The 14,866-nt window shown below is 45.1% G+C and overlaps 1 protein-coding gene across 1 annotated transcript in view; it reads left to right on the top strand.

Annotated features, from left to right (window-relative positions):
* Positions 1-14,866, top strand: part of ADGRD1 (adhesion G protein-coupled receptor D1) — a 113,809-nt gene that overhangs the window by 17,262 nt on the left and 81,681 nt on the right. Inside the window, exons 10-14 of the mRNA XM_083873815.1 lie at positions 1,217-1,276; positions 2,089-2,206; positions 3,141-3,251; positions 4,949-5,024; positions 8,338-8,479. Coding sequence (XP_083729941.1) covers positions 1,217-1,276; positions 2,089-2,206; positions 3,141-3,251; positions 4,949-5,024; positions 8,338-8,479 — 507 coding nt within the window. The remainder of the gene's footprint in view (positions 1-1,216; positions 1,277-2,088; positions 2,207-3,140; positions 3,252-4,948; positions 5,025-8,337; positions 8,480-14,866) is intronic.

The raw sequence follows: 14,866 nt of genomic DNA, 5'->3' as shown, positions 1-14,866 counted from the left end.
ACAGGGACAGCAATTGAGAGGTTGTGTTAAAAGCTTAGTATTTGCAAATTCTAAAGCTTGGATTTCACGGATCACTGTTTAATATGTAGCAAAAGCCCTTCTAAAAAAGCTTTAATACGTTGTTTCCTTTGTTTTCCTGAAATTTTCTGTGGGCTCTACATTGCAAATGGAACAGAATCCTGCCAGACACCATCCCTGCTCCCACATCATTCCCGTTCTGTTTGGGTGCTCGTTCTGCTGTCTGCTGCTGCTTTGTGTGCCATGACAGTGATTTGCAGACAGAAATATGGGACATGATTATCTCTAGCAGAGCTATTTTGGGACGTAAATACAAGAGAGTCCTGATCATAGGCAGCGACTCTGTCATTTGCCTGATTGATGGTGAGGCTTTGTATTGTCACAGCTAATTCTCTGCGAGACAGGCCCTGAGCATGCATGGAGTTATCTCTGCCTGATTGTCCTACGCCTCACAGCACAAGGAAATTTGATTTAAGTGATATGCAATAAACTTTCTGATTGCTGACCCGCGTTTGTAATGAATTGCTTCTGACAAATCTGACTTGGGTGTTGTTATGTGGTGTCTTCCACACTTCACCGTGGAGCTTCATTATATTCATTCTCTGAAGGCTTCTTAATGGATAAGTTTAAGCTGGAAACGTGGGATTTTTTCTTTTAGTTTTCAGTGCAGTTTTCTGTGCTCCCGTGTCCCTGTGTGTATGTGTGTGTGCACATCAGCAGGATTTTCTGTGCTCCCCGTGTCCCTGTGTGTGCACATCAGCAGGACTCCCCAGGGCTGGGTTTTGCTCAGCACAGGCTGGTCAGGAGCAGCCTGGGGCACTGGGAGTGTCCCTGCCCACAGAAAAGGGGCTGGAAGAAGATGATTTTTATGGTCCCTTCCAGCCCAAACCCCTCAATGGTGTCAAAGGAGTTTAGATAAAACAGAGTAAATTCACTTTAGTCTCAGTCCCAGTGTTGTCTCAGCTGAAATGGCTGCACTTTGGGGTGGTGGGACTTCCAGTAAAATCATTGTTACTTTGAGAAGTCACCACAGAACATGGTGAGAGTCCTGGCAGGTACAGCTGGATCTGTGACTGGAGTGGAAGTGGGCTTGTCATCTGAACATAAACCTGAGAAAAATCCCAGCAGAGATCTGCCCTGGATCCCTGCCAGGAGGTGTAGCTGATTAATAAATAATCGAGTTTTATTTGTCTTTTAGGCATTTTTGAAAGCTGTTGAAGACTTTATGTTACTGTCTGACTGGATTGATGCACCAGAGGTAAGACAGGTGGGCTTAGATTTGTGATTTCCTTCAGTTGCTTAAATTCACACAGATGATAACAGAACTGGTTGTCACTATCATTTTGCTTGCTGGGGCTTTTTGGCACTATGACTTATTTTATCATCTGTCACTGATGAAATATCTGCAGGCTGAATCCAGAAATTCCCTGAGTTTTTTGGTTGAATCTTAAGAAAGCACAGATTTTAGAAGAGAGAGTTTTTAAACTGAGAGAAGGAGAAGCCAAAGCACAGGGGGGTCTCATTGAAGTCTAAAATGCTTTTAAGACAAAAGGATTTCTAATTGATTTAAGTTTGTGGCTCAATCTTAGCAAATCCTTGATCGTCTCTGGTGTGAATGGATTTCAGATAAAATAGATTTCCTTTTCACTGAAACAAGCATTAACTCTGAGATTTTATGAGTCAAGTTTCAACCTGGAGGGTTAAAGCAGCTTTTATACCGAGGAGGATTTGAGCAAAGATGAAAGAAAGGCCAAACTGAGCTGTCTCAACTCGTGCTCCAGGAAAGATCTGATACCAATCTTTACATATTGTCCAAACACTTGTGCCCAGTTCTTGGCCTCAGTCAGCTGAGCCCTGAGTGTAACAGAGTGCATGGTCCTGGCTGTCAGGGGCTGGTGGGAGGGTTTGGAGCTGCTCTACAAAACACACATTTGGGGTGGCACCAGCTGGTGTAAGGTTTTATCCAGGGAGGGCGGGGGAGCCCTGGCTCGGGCAGGGGTTTCAGGGGCAGGAGCAGAGCAGAGCAGCCCCTGCTGACAGCCCTGTCTGTCTGTCTGTCTGTCCCCGCAGAGCCCGGCCGTGTTCGGCAGCCTGGTGCTCACCATCGACACGGTGATGACTCACCTGGCCCTCAACCTGGACGGGAACCCGCCGCCCCTGACCCTCGAGGGCTCCTCGGCCGTGGCAGGTGGGGCTGGCACAGCCCTTCCCTGGGTGCCCCAAACTCTGCTGTGCCTGCACCTCTCCTTTGGCAGGAGGGGAGCAACACCCACACCTTCCCTCCTTGCAATGCAAACCCCAGTGTCGTTTGTAGGAATATGTTGGAAGATGTCCTGCTTCTCTCTTTGGAATGCAAACCCCAGTTTCATTTGTAGGAAGATGTCCATGCAGTCAGGCTGGAGGTGATGGCTCTGGCTGTGCTTGAGCTTCCCTGAGGTTATTTGGGCAGGAATTCAGGATAAGTGTTAAGTGTGGAGGATTAAGTAATGCTGTGCTAATGGAGTTAAAGGGCCTGCAGCTCACATGCAGCCTGTAGAGGTTTGGGTGCTACAAAACATTAATCCTTACAAGGGTTCTGCAAGAAATTCAGAATAAGAACAGTTTTGACCTTTTTGTAGAATTGTATTTTACTGCTGGTTAGCATCTTAGCCCCCTAATTGCATCTGCCTCTTTGGATGCTGCAGGTGTCAAAAGTGTTTTATCTGTTCTGGCTCCCTGCTCTGCCCTGCTGAGACCCTTTGAGGGGTGAACAACCTGAGCAGTCCCCAGGACCATCCAGCAGTGCCTGGATCTCCTGCACCCCGGGATTCTCATGTGCAGGACTGAAATAACACCTGCAAATGTCAGTGCAGGATTGCTGCTGAGCTGTTCTTGCCCTGGGCAGCTGTGTCTGAGCCTGGGGAGGTGATCCATGCTGTGATTACTGCACAAACCACCTGCTCTGCCAGACAGGACTCGGATCTAAAAGGCACTTTGGGGCCTGAGGGATTTGCCACATTGTCTGCAAACATCTGGGGTTTCAATGCAAGAGATGCAATAGCTCCTGGGGAAGTGTGGTTAAGCAGTCATGGTGGTGTAGAGGCTGTTGATTTGCTGATGTTTTTATTTGGGTTGTCACACAGATTACACTGTGCTTAAAATGAACCCTCAGACCCTGAACGTGTCTCACTATCGATTCCCATCCCGAGGGCAGAGCTACATCTCCATTCCCAGTGAGGCTTTCCATGGGAAAGGTAAGGAGAAGATTAAAGAGAGGAGTGGGATCGTGTGCACAGGGTATCCAAAATTGATTTTGCTTTAGAGCAGGTTTGAGTTCACTTTATTTTTCCAAGAAATGGATTTGATCCCTGTGGATTGCACTCAGTCTGAGGAAGCAGCAGTGGTCCTCTCGCACTAACAGTTAGAGCAATTAATGTGCTGGAGCTTTCATATTAGTTAAATTAATATTGAATAATAGAGCTGAGCAACAGAGACTGAAGCCATTTAATTCTAGCACATTTTTACATTAGAGAAGCCATAATTTCATAATTTTTTTTTAATTATCTCAACTGGTTATTTTTAAGAAATTCTAGGATGTCAGATCAGGTATTATCTATCCCTTCATGCAAAATTGTTCTTTTGTATAAAATTAAACTATAAAATGCCAGGCTTAAGCAATAGCAGCTACAAGAAGAGAATGAAGTTATAGACCACACTCATGGCAAAAAGGCAGAACTCAGAAATCCATTCCTATGCTAAAATGTTAAGAATCTCATAAAGAAACATGGCTAAAATCTGCACCTTTAGTCAAGACTCTAAAATAACAATGTGTGAAGTTAATTATCTCTGTTAATTGTCTACTCTGAGATTGAAGAAACCCATTTACAGAAGCATCTACCTCCATCCTCAGATCTTTGACAATCTGACTTATGTGCCCTAAATCCCAGCGCCCAGAATTTCCTCCCCCAGAGGCCTTTCTGCAGTCCCCTCTGCAGAGGGATGGTCCCTCTCTCATGAAGTGCAGAGTTGGCTGAAAATAACCTGCAGTGAGAAATTATCTGATAGTTACTGAACTGCCTGCCTGATTTGTGGTGACAGCTTTGTTTCTTTGCACTGGCAGGAGCTCTGGCTGGAGACTGCAAGTCCTCCCAGGTTTGAATAACTATAATTGCAAACCAACTTGTGATGCCAGAAATAGCATGTGAGAGGAGTTTTTTCCTTTCCCACTTGCACAGCTCCTCACCATGAAGATTTTCTTTGATTTTCCAGAACATTGTCATGCTTTGTATCCTGAAATGATCCAGGGCATCGAATGTTTTACTCTTTTCCAGCTAAAGCTCACTTCTGAGCAATTTCAGCCTTCAGGCCACACTTCTGCACTGTCCAGATGAGCTCACCTAAAAAATCTGTTATTTCACCTTAAACAGCTGACACTACAAACACTTGGAACCCAACAAAAGGGATAGTAAAAGCCATCTGTGTGGCTCACTGAGAAAACACACATCTGTCTCTTCACTCAGATGCTGGAGAGCCCAAAATTCCCTGGAATGTGGGCAGCAAACAGAACATTGGGACTGATTGCCTGGCTTGGGTTTCATCAGCTGCCAGTCAGTGGAGGGGGTGGCCTGGAGACCTGGTGTCTCCCAGGGGGACACTGCAGTGTCCTGCCACCCTTCCTGCTGCTGGAGCTGTGTGTGTGTGTTAGAATTGACAATTGAGGGCTCTAACAGCTCGTTTCGGGGTGCAGTGTGCAGCACAGGCATCCTTCCTATGGTGTTTTTGGTGTCTGAGCTGCACAATGTGTTCACACCTTTTCACTTGACTGTTAGAACTCTGCTAGGGGATGTGAAGGTCTGTGTAAGTCAGGGCTGTTAAATAGCACAGAGCTGCAGCCCTGCAGAGGAGTTCTCTTGCTCAGGACTGAGGAATAACCCCCTGCTCCTCTCCCCAGCCTGGATCACCATCGTGGGCCTGCTGTACCACAACATGCACTGTTTCTTCCACACCATCAACCCCACGGACACCAAGTGAGTATCCCAGGAGCTAACAGCACATTTATTACCATGATACACCTTTACACAGTCATGTCTTTATCAGCTGTAAACAAATGACAAACCATAACCCTGCAGTGCTGAGGGTGTGTAGTCATTAACCAGACAGAGATTAAAGTTTACATTACGTGTTTTATTTTAGGTTGCCATAAAATGGATTCCCGTAGCGACGTGTTTGTCTGTCTTTGTCTTCTCCTTCCATTCATCAGATCTGCTGCTAGAATTTCATAATTTAATCTGTCTCATAAAAGGAAATTGTATTTTTTCTCCTAGCACATATGAAGATAAAGCTTGCACTTAAATGAAACAAGTAAGAAAACATAACATCCCTCTTCAGAAAAAATCTGAATCTTAATCCTAGAAACCCATAAGGTGATTTTATAACAGGAGACCAGGCAATTCTTTAAAGACCTTTTGCTTTATGAACCACATCAGTGAAATCATTAGCAGATAAGATAAGGTAAGTGCAGAGCTGTATAACCTCAGCAGCACAGCTCCCCCGGGGGGTTTTGCAAGGCCATTCATGCAAAGCATGACACAGTCCTTGTAAGCAAGTGTAGGACGTGTAGGAAAATGTGTTTCCATCTGGTTTTCTCTGGGGTGTGGGTCAGTTCACGGTGTCAGGCTTTTGCCTGGGCTGTTGCTGGCAGCAGGAGAGGAGCAGCAGCTCAGCCCAGCCAGAGATTGTCTCCCTGGGCTCTCCTTGGTGCCCCTCGGGGTGAGGAGCCCCTGCTTGGCTGCTGCAGGGGGATCACAGCCAGAGAATCACACAGGGATCACCGAATGGCATTTCTGAACCAAGAGCAAGCTGTGCTGTCCCTTGCCCTGCTCCCTCGAGGACAGGACCCTCAGCAGGGGCTGGGAGGGAGCTGTGCTATCAGGTGCAATATTTTGTACTTACATGAAGAAACTGAGGCAATAACTATGTTTTTCAGAGAGGAGGATCAATTTGATTCATTAAGGTAATAAGATGTAATCTCAATTTTTTCAAAGGGAGAAAGAGAAATAAAATGATCCTGGCTTAAGTCAAAGTTCAGCAAACACAAGCAGATGAAAGATGCTCCATATCAAAGCTCTGTGTTCTAATGCATGTCACAGATCCTGAGCTATGATACAGCAAATGAAACAGAGCTGCAATCTCTGAGTGCATTCCCTGAAATCTGGGGGGCAGGACAGCCTGGAGAGCCATTCCTGTTCCCCTGAGCTGTGTTTGTTTCCAGCATCATCTTGAGGATGAACTCTGCCCTGTCACAATGTTACAGAAACACAAAGACACGGGAGAAGAAATGTTTCCTAGATTTCTGTAATTAATTCAAACTGCTTGAATTGTCTGCAGTGTGTAATGCACTGCACCATCATGTCTATAAATCTGTAGCTGCAGCTCTAACCAACATCCTTAAAGATAATAATTCAGGGAATGCTGCCTTAGCAATTTTTCCTCTGTGGAACCAAACCCCAGGTACTCAGAGATGTTTTTTAAATAAGTATGCACTTCTCTTCTGCTTGCTTTTCTTTTTTTGTGCTCTACTATTATAACTTTTTTGCTTACGTTTCAGTAGAATAATTTTTTTCTCAGAGTAGTTTGTTTTAAAGAATTTCTTTTGTGTTCCTTCTACCACTGAGCTACTCAAACACCTGCAATTTGAAACCTGACCTTTTTCCTTTTTTTTGTGGTGGAGAGCCAAACCCAAAACACTTGGAGCTTTTGTGCTGTACAGACAGATGATTTCTATTTTCAGACTACATAAATATAAGTTTCTAAGGGAAGGAACTTTTGATTTTTTTTACCCAAAGAAAATGAAACACAGCAATGTTTTGAGCCCATTCTGCTCTTGTTCACAGTTTGTGAAATGTGGACCTGACACCCAGGGCCAAGGTGAAGAAAGGCTTGTGCAGGCACAGAAACTCCATTCCCTGCTTCTGATGGAGATTTGTCTCCAGAATTCAGCAAGGTCTCTAAAGTTAAAACAAGCAGATAAAGGGTGTGGGAAAAGCATCTGTGTAGGAGAAACCTCAAACTGTTGGATAATGAGTTTAACTTCGGGAGTCCTTATCTAAAGTTAAATTTGTCTATCAGAGTAGCAAGTTCTGCCTTCAGGTGAACAAGCTGCATTCACACTCGGGTTACTGGGAGCAGAAGTAATCTCTGGTGCTGATGGGTTTTTTAAGGTCAGCACTAAGGGGTTGTGCTAAATGAGTTCTGTTCTGTGACCCTGCCAAGGAGCTGAGTGAAGTTATTTGAACGACTGACATGAGGTTTTTATTTAGGTTTTTTTTGGGGGGGTGTTTTTTTTTTTTTTTTTTTTTTTTTTTTTTTTTTGGGGTTTTTTTTTTTTTTTTCTGAAATAAAAATAAGAAACCACTGCAGACAGGTGTGGGAGTAAACAAGGTGGTTTTTCATTTGCTCTCAAAGTGGCCCTTTCCAGGGGTGGGCTATGTTTGGAAAGCCAAGCTGGTGGTTAATTCACCAGGGCTCAAATTTATCCTGGCAAAACCCATTCGTCCACCTGCTCCAGAGACAGATGACAGCAGTCATTTAATCCTGCACAGTTTGTGGCTGAGGGTAAAAAATTCCACCCTGAAGCCAAATGCATCTCAGTTACTCCTAAATGTGTGAAAATGTCAAACTCATAAGTTTTACCTTAAAATAAGGGTTCTTATGTACTGCAGAATTACTTCTCACTAGAATAAATGCATGTCCAGGACTTATCAGCTATTTAGTCAAGTTCAGCTGCTTGTACTGTGACCTTTCTTTCCCTCTAACAAATCCAACTGGCCATCATCTATCTTTCAAGGTAGAGCTATAACTCACTTCTGGATACATCCCTGTGTTTGTGTGCATTTGTCTGCGTGTCTCACACACTGATTTATGTTTGATCAGCCAGCCCTGAAACCCCCTGCAAGTTTCCTCCTCACTTTGCTCAGGGTATTGTTTAGATCCCCTCACAGGATTCTCTCTAATTCCCTCAAACACTTCCAGCAAGGCTTGTAAACCTCTGCAAAGAGGAACAAAGTGAAGGGAGACCTTTGCCATCAGTCTCCAGGGGTCCAGAGCTGTTCCCTATTCTTTATAGTATACATACATATTATAAAGTGTATATATATTTCCCTGTACTATATAGGAATGGCTCCTAGTCCTGTAGGGTTCTTTGGGACCAGACCTTGGTGCCCTAGAGGAATTCATTGGCTTAAATGGAAAAAGGAGGTCCTGTGTTCCTTTATTGTTATGTATGAACTAAAAAAAAACAATTATTACTGTTCTTCCCTAATATATTTACCTCTTTCCAAGGATTGCTGAAGCTGCTGCCTACAAAGGCTACATGATCTCAGCCGTCAGCTATCTCATCTCTCTCAACGTGGAACCCCTGCCCCAGCTGTCCTACAACCTGTCAGGATCTCCCCTCATCACCATCCAGCTCACACACAGACTGGTGAGTGTCAGGATCTCCCCTCATCACCATCCAGCTCACACACAGACTGGTGAGTGTCAGGATTTCCTCTGTCACCATCCAGCTCACACACAGACTGGTGAGTGTCAGAATCTCCCCTCATCACCATCCAGCTCACACACAGACTGGTGAGTGTCAGGATTTCCTCTGTCACCATCCAGCTCACACACAGACTGGTGAGTGTCAGGATTTCCTCTGTCACCATCCAGCTCACACACAGACTGGTGAGTGTAAGTGAGATGGGAGCTGCTGCTTTGGTCTGTGCCAGCCTTTGGTGCCTGGGGCCATTTCTTTGTATTTCTCTGGTGATTTTTGTGGCATTTTTAGCAGCAATTCCGTTGCCATTTGTGGCTGCACCGTTATGTTTTCCCCACCATTATGGGTGTTTTTTCCATCCCTGCAAAGGCTGCTGAGTGCTGGTGTTGGAGAAGAAGGAGAAGTGTCCAGAGCAGTGTGAGGCCTTTGTTTCTGAGTGCTCTGGTGTGTTTGTGCAGTCTGCAGCACACTGGGATGGAGTGCTGCTTTCTCACCGGAGTGTTCAATAGCAAGAATTTACTTGTGAGTTTTGCTTTTTGATCTTGGTCCACACTGAGATAACAGAGGGGTTTGTTGGTTTGATGTCGGTGGAAGGGAGAAGAGTTCAGGCTCTGAGGTGCTGAGAGGAGGCATTGCAGCATCTCTGACCCACTTACAGCCCTGAATGGCAACAGCAAGGAAAGATTTAAATTCTTAAACATTTCCTAGAATACATCTCTCAGATGTTCTTCTGAATATTTTATCATATTTTTCTTTTAAAGCTGTTTTCAAGGCAGTTTTTCTTCTTTCTGTTGGGCTTTTGATAAAGCTGCAGTCAGCTCCAGAAAGCAGCAGGAGTCCCAGGGGCCCAGGAGTGAGGTGTGCTGTTTGCTGACAGTTTTGCAAACTGAGGACTCCTAAATGTCCCGAGAGGCCTCTTAGAGCTGGGCACTGGTGAGGAGTAAATTTTGCACAGATCATTTACAAAATGCACTTTGCTCTATTTACCCAGGTCCCTCTCAGGCTGTGGTGATGATGATTTACTGGGAGGCTCTTAGACAAACCTCTGGTTTTTCCTTTTCTGGGGTACAGATAGAAATGCTGTATTTATCAGGCACCTTTCCTTGCCCCAGCCAGCAGAACCCCTGGGATGAGGTGTGAGAATGGCTGGTGGTGCCCTCTGGAGCAGGTACAGGTGCTTTGGGAGCTCAGACTCCTCCTAGAGCAGGTACAGGTGTTTTGGGAGCTCAGACTCCTCATGGAGCAGGTACAGGTGCTTTGGGAGCTCAGACTCCTCCTGGAGCAGGTACAGGTGCTTTGGGAGCTCAGACTCCTCCTAGAGCAGGCACAGGTGCTTTGGGAGCTCAGACTCCTCCTGGAGCAGGTACAGGTGCTTTGGGAGCTCAGACTCCTCCTGGAGCAGGTACAGGTGCTTTGGGAGCTCAGACTCCTCCTAGAGCAGGCACAGGTGCTTTGGGAGCTCAGACTCCTCCTGGAGCAGGTACAGGTGCTTTGGGAGCTCAGACTCCTCCTAGAGCAGGCACAGGTGCTTTGGGAGCTCAGACTCCTCCTGGAGCAGGTACAGGTGCTTTGGGAGCTCAGACTCCTCCTAGAGCAGGTACAGGTGCTTTGGGAGCTCAGAGTCCTCCTAGCCCAGGCTGTGCTTCCCATCTCCTATTACAAGAGGTGTTTTCTGTCCCAGAGCTCTGCTGGCTGATTAGCAGTGCAATCACAGTGCCCTTGAGTCTGACAGGAGCACTGCCTGCCTCTGACACCTCTGCCTTTCACAGTGTAATTGCTCATTTGCCTTTTAACGAATGGTTTGGTTTAACGTTAAGGGATGGATGAATAGATATTTCCAGCTGTGCCTGAGTGTGGCCACACTGGGCCAAGGCTATTCTCCTGTACACTGCTGTGCCTCCAATGAATTCCATGAAATAGTTTTGAACAATATAATTTTAGACAACTGTAAATTTACTTAAGGAAACAACTTGAGCAAGTTTACAGAAGTAAATTCAAGTGAAGTTACTTCAGCAGGTTGGGAAATGGCTCCACGTCCCTGGAAGCTTTCAGCTGACAGCAGCACAGATCCTTTCCTACTCCAGATATTCAGATACTTCAGATATTACTTCACTCTGAAGTGGTTTCCTTTGCTTGAGTGGTGCTCGTCATGGAATAAAAGCAGAATTTAAAATGTAAAAGAAATTCTGGCAAGATCACTGTGGTAAAGTAGGTGCTTTAGTCAAGTTATTTATCTAAGTTTATGTTTGAATAATATGTTTAAACTGAGAGCATAAAAACTGGCTTAGAAAACTGTTTCATCCATTAAAATATGTAGGAATAGGAGAAACATTTGAAGTGGATACCATTTCATTCTTATAGCTGTTTGTTTGTTCCACATAATGTTCTCAGTTTCACAGAGGAAAGTGTAATAAGAAAAAGTAAAAAATACCGAGTCCAAACAAATGGTTTTTTCTTTATGAAAGTTTGAGTCTGACTTCTTAATTCCTCTTCTCCTAATGTGTGTAGGAAAAATGCCAGTCACTGAGCAAGAGAAACCCAAAGGAAGTTGGAATAAAGCAAGTCTATTTTAGGCAATAGTTACAAAGAGAATGGCTGTGAACTGAAAATCACCTCTTGAAACAAAACTTCCCAGAGGTTTATCATTGCACAGCTTGACTCGGGGTGAGCTCAGTCTCCCCTCGGGCAGAGGCTCCTCTGAAACTCTGCACTTCTCACAGAGCTCTGAGGAGCTGCTGAGCTCAGTGCATTTCTCTCTGTTTGGAGCCACGAGGTTCTGAGCTGGGACTGATGTCCCTGACTGACTGACTGATCCATCAGGACACAGGAATGTAACTGAGCTGTCAGTGTTCCCTGTGCAGAGAGTCCTGGGCAGAGACTGTGCCCAGCCTGGGAACTGGGGCTGTGGGGCTGGGAAACACCTCAAATTAATAAAAAACTGTTAATTCAGGATAAATGGACCAGGGAGAGCAGACTGAACTGGGGCTGTGGGGCTGGGAAACACCTCAGAATTCATACAAACCTGTTAATTCAGGGTACAGGGAGAGCAGACTGAACTGGGGTTGTGGGGCTGGGAAACACCTCAGAATTAATAAAAACCTGTTAATTCAGGGTACAGGGAGAGCAGACTGGGCTCTGCAGGGTGGTGTTGGCTGCAGTTGCAGCACAGTCTCTGTGAGCACTGAATATCTTCCATTTCTCTTTCTCATCAGCAAAATTTTGCCTGAATTAAGTCCTCTAAGAGACAAGATTTAATACACTAAATTACAATAGTCAGTTGTTGTTCAGGAACACTTCAGGTACAGATGGACAATTTCTGACAGATTTAAGAAGTGGTTACACTCTGCTCTTCACCAGCCCCTGTGTCCAGCAAAAGAGATCCCAGAAATTCACAGAAATGCACCAACACCTCCAGAGTGTGGGGAGGATGTGCAGGCTGATGGTGGACTGAGCCTGGACACAGCTTAGGCTTGACCTGTCCAGATGTTTTGTAGTGAGGCAACAACAGTACATTTTGTAAAATGATTATCTGAAAAAAAATTCAGTTCCCAGCAAGATGTTTTTCATAGCAGGAGCAGCTAGAGAAGAACTAACATTTCACTTCTGTGATCCAAGAAATTACAGCACAGGGTAGAAATTTAGAAGAGATGAATGTCAAGGCTGAAATGCAACACAATGTGCTCTGGAAAAAGTCAGAAGAGGCAGCAGAGGAAGAAATTGTGTCAAACAGCAGCAGTATTTTGTAAAAGCCATGTGGCTGCATAGCACAGACTGTGCAGCATCAGCCTTGATTTCTGCCCAGGCTGAAGTTACATTTTGATGCTCTTGGGGACAGAGTGGCTGTAAATTCTCCTGTTTCAGGCAACTCTCAGCTGGTAGAAACAGCAGCAGGGATAAATCCAGGGATATTTGGTACAGAGAGGGCACAGAAGTGCCATAGGGAAGGGGATGGGACAAGAGCAGAAGCCCCAGCTCAGAGCTCTGTGATCCCTCACTCCTGGCTGCCACTCCAGAGAAAACTGCCTCACATCTGGAGGAAAACTTCTCCTACACCAGTTTCAACCACTTGGAGTTTTCTCCAGGGCTTTATTTTCTCCTTCCTCTTTGCAGGAGGGGAACATGTGCAGCTGCAGTTTTGGAGAGTTGTGAGCTCCTGGCTGCTGCACCCTCTGTCAGAGTCCTCCCATGGAGATTAGATGCAAATTGGGAATTCTTAATGCAGCTGCTTTTCCCTCAAACACGGTTTGGGGCAGTGCCACTTTAGAGCATTGTTTGATTCGGGGGAAAAAGGCATGTTTTACTAAGATACTACAAGTCAGGACTAATTTAGCTTTGTTCCCTCTCAGTCCTTTGCTCAGGGTGGTCCATTTTAACAAACACAGTGCCTGGGGAATCGTGAGGTGTTAATGTTTCCTACCACATTCTCACACTGGATCATTGAACAGCTGCTTCTGCCCTCGTTTTTGGGGGGCTCCCTCTGCTCTTGCCCTTTGTGCAGTTCCCATCAGAGCCCCCTGGGACCCTTCCCTCACCAGGGGGGCTCTGGCAGCTTCTCCTCTCCACCATCGGCCTCTTCCTCGGTCATCTCCTGCTCTGTCCCCTCTCCTGGCCAGTTCCGTGGCTTTGCTGAGCCTGCAGGAGCTCTGGGAGCAGCAGCAGCTCAGGAATTCAGGAATTCAGGAATTCATTCCCTGTGCTGCAGTGCGGGCACACACAGAGCTCCACAAACCACCCCTGCCTCATCCAGAGCCTCATTTGTCTCCTCATTTGTCTCCTCATTTGTCTCCTCATTTGTCTCCTCCTCACGGAGCTTTTACTGAGGCAACGGGACTTTCACCTTTCAAACACACCCAAACCTCATCCTTTCCTCTCACCTTTCAAACACTCCCAAACCTCATCCTTTCCTCTCTCCTTTTCCCGGGCATGCAATTCCCCGAGGTTTGTTTAACATCATTACTGATAAGAAAAGAAAATAAGGGAAGAACCGATTCCCGCTCGCACACAAATATCGGTGCTACCATGAGAGAGACTAATCAATGTGGAGCCAATTAATTTTTATGGCAAGTTAAGTGTTGGCTAATTTATATATTGATTGAGGAAAAACAATGAATCTTGCCCACATCTGCAGAACACAGGTGTAATTTTTCACTGGCTGGACTTTGACAGAGAGAGCTTGACTAAAATACAATTAAAACGGTGACTCTTGCAGAATGTACCACAATTAAGCAAAAAGGAAAAATAATAATAAAGCTCATGATCTTAAAATCAATGCAAAGTTTGGCACTTTGTTACACAAGGTAAATCCTTGCTGTAAAGAATGCAGGCGCTCCAATGAGTTCACATGAGAAAGGAACATGGTTGCAGATACTTTTCTTGCTTCTGGGCAACTTTAAAACCCTCCCAGTCATGATGATGAAATACAGCGTCTCTTAACAATACAGCAAGAGTTTTCTATTGTTAATGTTATTAACAGAAACATCCCAGAACTTATTTTCTCAAGGGACTCCAATCTAACAGCCTGGAAAGGTGAACTAACAAAAAACCCCAATTTTTTGTCAAGCTCATTGAAGATGTTCTGCTCTAAGGACCAGGATTGCTCTGTGATGAGCTGTAATCCATGGAAGGTTTCATTTCCATCTCAGAACAGGTCTGAAGCTTTGGAGACACAAAACTGTGTCTGTGTTATCACTCATTCATCATCAAACAAGTCCTCAGTATTTCTTTGTCAGAGAAATAGCAGGATATGGGTGGGAACAGGAAATTTATTAATTTGTCTGTATTTCTATGTCATAGAATATTAAAGCTTTGAATGTGGAACTCCCCTGTTGGCTCTCAGTTTAGAGGGACTGCAGCAGGAATATTTGAAAGTTGCCTTTTGGCATGTCAGACTCATCAGACATGAGTGATGAGGGAGCTCAGTTTGGTTTTGTGGAACTCAAAGTTTAGTTCGTGGTGAAGGCTGAAAAGTTGTCTTCAACTTTGCTGTTGTGGTGATAGAGGAACAGAGGGCAGTTTCCAAGTGGAATGAATTTATGGTTAGGAAGGGGAGGATTTGAAAACTTCACAAGTCCATTAATATAAATTGATTTTTTTTCTCCCCCACACATTAAATATTCACCCTTTGTGCAGGAAAATGCTGAGCATTGCCTTGCACCACTGAACAGGAAAACTGGAACATGATCTGCACTAACAGTGGGACACCCACAGCCCTGACAGGAATGGGGAAGTTGGAGGCAGAAATACCATTTTTAGTGTCTAATAGAGGCACAGATTTCTGCTCTGCTCTGCTGGGGATCAGCAGCATCAGGCAGGGCTGATCCCTCAGGGTTTGCT

This window comes from Zosterops lateralis (assembly GCF_965231275.1).
Source record: "Zosterops lateralis genome assembly, chromosome: 17".
Classification (NCBI taxonomy): Eukaryota; Metazoa; Chordata; class Aves; order Passeriformes; family Zosteropidae; genus Zosterops; species Zosterops lateralis.
This window is presented reverse-complemented; position numbering and strand designations above follow the sequence as displayed.